General features: G+C 54.1%; 1 protein-coding gene across 1 annotated transcript in view; it reads left to right on the forward strand.

Moving 5' to 3' along the window:
* The window catches only part of GALNT2 (polypeptide N-acetylgalactosaminyltransferase 2), a 185,643-nt gene that overhangs the window by 164,872 nt on the left and 16,694 nt on the right, over positions 1-4,077 (forward strand). Inside the window, exon 11 of the mRNA XM_007450597.1 lies at positions 3,331-3,457. Coding sequence (XP_007450659.1) covers positions 3,331-3,457 — 127 coding nt within the window. The remainder of the gene's footprint in view (positions 1-3,330; positions 3,458-4,077) is intronic.

A 4,077-nucleotide genomic window follows, 5' to 3' on the forward strand; every position in this document is an offset into this window, starting at 1 on the left:
AGTCCGTGATGTGAGTCTCTCTCTCTTCTTGGTACTGCTCAGACTTGATTTTCTGGGTGCTGCCTGCACACCCCCAGCAGTTGTCCAGCCTGAGGGCTTGTGTGGGCCCGAGTTAGGAGAGGCAGGGGACAGGGATGCCCAAGTCAAATCCAGACACCCCCTCCAGGTGTGCCCCACCAAATCCAATAGTGCTGCCAGACTTCCTGACCAACAGTGTAAGTCTAATTGAAGCAACTAAAAAGGGCAAAAGGGCTTCCCTGGTGGTGCAGTGATTGAGAGTCTGCCTGCTGATGCAGGGGACACGGGGTTCGTGCCCCGGTCCAGGAAGATCCCACATGCCGCGGAGCGGCTGGGCCCGTGAGCCATGGCCTCTGAGCCTGCGCGTCTGGAGCCTGTGCTCCACAACGGGAGAGGCCACAATGGTGAGAGGCCCGCGTACCGCAAAAAAAAAAAAAAAAAAAAGGACAAAGAGCCCTGGCAGTCCAGTGGTTAGGACTCGGCGCTCTCACTGCCTTGGCCCCGGGTTCAATCCCTGGTCGGGGAACTAAGATCCCGCAAGGTGCGCAGCGTGGACAGAAAAGAAAATAAATAAATAAATAAAATTTTTAAAAGGACGAAGAACCCGATCCCTGGCCCTTGTGAGCTGCGGGGGTTAGACTACTTGGGAACATTATTTGTCCTTTTCAGCACGTCCCTGCAACGTTAGGAAGGATGCTGACTGCCCCCATTGCATCATCTCACTTCATGCTTTCTGGAAGGACTGAGGTCTCAGAGCTGGTTGTTAGCAGAGCCAAATGCAAACACAAACAGCCTAATTAAAAAGCCACCAAGCTGGGGACTTCCCTGGTGGTCCAGTGGGTAAGACTCCCCGCTCCCAATGCAGGGAGCCTGGGTTTGATCCCTGGTCAGGGAACTAGATCCCGCATGCATGCCACAACTAAGAAGCCTGCATGCTGCAACTAAGAAGTCTGCATGCCTCAACTGAAGGAAGATCCCACATGCCGTAAATAAGACCCAGCGCAGCCAAAATAAATGAATAAATAAATAAATAAATACTTTTAAAATAATACATTTTAAAAAAAAAGGAAAGCCACAAAGTTGTCCTGAGTAATCATCCCCACGTTGTGTAGGGCTCAGTGAAATCAGTGGAATATAACTGTAGTTGTCCTTGGCCTTAAAACTCTTCCACCAAGTCTCTGAATGGCTCCCTGCTGGTTTAATAGGCTCCCCATACAGAAGCCAGGGGGCCTTCGTGAGCCCCGATTTTGAATTTTCCAGGTAGGCAACTGTATCTTTGAATTTTATTTCCTTAGATACAGAGAGCCTCCTAGTCAAGTTCTGTTCAACACTCTGCTCAGCCTTGGTGGTTATGACCACGCGTTTTCAGTACGACAAGGGAAATGGCCATTAAAGTCCCAGAACTGCTGCATATCTTACTCATTCCTACTGGGGAGGTGTTTCTGGCTTTAGCTCACCAGATCCAAGTAGAAGTCCATGCTGTTTGGCGCCTGAGTGGGTGTCACGGGGCTTCTGCCGCAGCCCGGTGCCTGCTGCCACGCGAGGCCTTGTGGTGCACGTGAATCGCGCCTGATTCTGCCCTGCCTGCACTGGCTGCCGTGACACCTGATTCTGCCGTTCTGTCTCACTCCCCAGCATGTTGTCAGGGAGGCAGGGTGATGTAGAGGAAAGACCCTTCCGTACCAACCTAGTGAAGTCTTTCAGAAAAAAAAGACATCTAACCCTCCACAGTATTCTATCTTGATTTTCTTATTTAGCCTGTTTCTCGCCTTCATTCGGGCCTCTGGCTCAGTCTGCAGCCTCGGAATGGCTGGCAATCAGGACAGAAGCCTGGTTGGGTGCCTGCCTGTCCAGGCTTCTCCCAAGCGTGGATGCTCTGGGCCGCATGTGCGTGCATGTCGTCGTGACCAGCGCCTGCTCTGCGCTGTCCTGACTCGGCGGCTAGAATCTGTGTTGACGCGGGTGAAGAGCAGCCTTTGCCAGCCTGCTGGTTACTGGCTGCTGAGAGCCGGGGTGGCTGTGAGGCCTGGCAGTTCCTCGAGTACCCTTGGTCACTGGACTTGGCCGGCTGGCTGGACGCCTGCTGGTGCGCAGGGACAACATAAGTTTTGCAGTTTAAGGGAAGAGATTGTTTTTGTCCTGGATGGAGAAAGCCCAGGTGCGTGCTGGTGCTCGGGGCCCTTCAAATAAGTTTTAGGGCTTCCCTGGTGGCGCAGTGGTTGAGAGTCCGCCTGCTGATGCAGGGGACACGGGTTCGTGCCCCGGTCCGGGAGGATCCCATATGCCGCGGAGCGGCTGGTCCCGTGAGCCATGGCTGCTGAGCCTGCGCGTCCGGAGCCTGTGCTCGGCAACGGGAGAGGCCACAACAGTGAGAGGCCCGCGTACCGAGGCCCCAGCGGGGGGAGGCCCGCATACCGCAAAAAAAAAAAAAAAAAAAAGTTTTAGAGGAAGATGGCATATATGATTGCCTGTTACATCTACCTTAGGGCCGATTGTGGGCATTTCATGCCTTTTGATGCACGGCCATGCACTGTCCGTTGCCTTTTCTAACTCAGGGCTGATTCCCAGAAGGCGCATGTAATGCTCCACGATGGAGAACCGGCCAGAGAGGAGTTCCAGGCCGTATCTCATGCACGGTGTTTGTGACATTACAGGGACGCATGGTCTGACACCAGGAGTCTTTCTGTTCTCAGTAGACCAGGGAATCACTCTTGTCTCACGGCTTCTAGTCTGAATTTGAAAAATGTTTCCGTAGGCTCGCTCTTACTTCTTTTTGAATTTCAGATAGAATTCTTTCATGAAAACGTGGGATTTGGCGACACAGGTAGAGCGGGCATCTGTAATTCTGATCGGTGCTAAAATCTAAGGGAGTACATGTCCCAGTGTGTGTAGTTTGTTTGGCGTGAATTATTTCTTTTTGTCTCCACTACTTTACATTGTCTGTAAAACGACAGTGTTCTGTGCAGACACCCCCTTAGCGAACTGAAGTCGGACCTTTCATTCAATCTTTTTTTTCCCTCCACCTTTATCGAGGTTTCAGTGACAACTCAAAATCGTACATACTTCCGGTGTACAGCTGGATGGTTTGACGTGCCTAGGCACGCCCCGCCCCATACCCCTCGCACGTATTTTCTTGATTGTGCCCTGGAGCCTAGAGACGTGGTGTCAGAGGTCCCCACGCGGGACGTTCAGGACCCTCTGGAAAGGGAGTGCTCCCTGGGCATCGCCTCAGGCCACAGGGGTAGGGTGGGCATCCGCACCCCATGGGGGTGGCCCGGGCTCTCGGTCACCCCGTGTCGTTCACCACCTCAGAGATCTCGTTCCGCGTGTGGCAGTGCGGCGGCAGCCTGGAGATCATCCCCTGCAGCCGCGTGGGACACGTGTTCCGGAAGCAGCACCCCTACACCTTCCCCGGCGGCAGTGGCACCGTTTTTGCCCGGTAAGTGGCCGAGAGGCCGAGCAGGGCCCAGAGCAGGGCTGACCGTGGGCTGTGTGGAAACGTGTCCTCTAAGGGGCCGCCGCTCGGCAGTGACGAGGGCCACTGTGGGGACTGAGGACAGCGGCATCCCGCTGAGTGACAGCTGCTGGTCTCAGCAGGTTCCATGGGGCACGAGGTCACGTGCAGGACAGCCTCAGAGCGGCACAGCTGTCCTGATGGAGAGCAAACTGGGGTGGCCGGGGGTGAGGGTGGGGCGCAGGGCGGGGTAGGGCCAGTGGGACTGGTCACCGAACCGTGTGCCGAAAACGTGTTATGGGGAGATAGGAGAGAGGAGTGCTTGGACTTTTTAAATCACGTTACCCTTCAAGGTGCAGTATATGAAAAGTGCTAAAGGCAGCCACACAAATTCAAGCCCGAGACTCACTGGGCCGTAGAGGCAGATAACACACAATAGATAATAGGTAGATTTTTGCAAACGTGAAGACACCAAATGAAGAGTTTTCTGAAGAAAAAACGGCGAATTACCAGTGCGGGGGACGCCTTTTTTTCCTCAGGAATTCTTTCAGATGCGAAAGACAGAACCGTGCACAGGCCGGCCAGCCTGGCCCAGGGAGACGGGG

This window comes from Lipotes vexillifer, unplaced genomic scaffold (assembly GCF_000442215.2).
Source record: "Lipotes vexillifer unplaced genomic scaffold, Lipotes_vexillifer_v1.1 scaffold805, whole genome shotgun sequence".
NCBI lineage: Eukaryota > Metazoa > Chordata > Mammalia > Artiodactyla > Lipotidae > Lipotes > Lipotes vexillifer.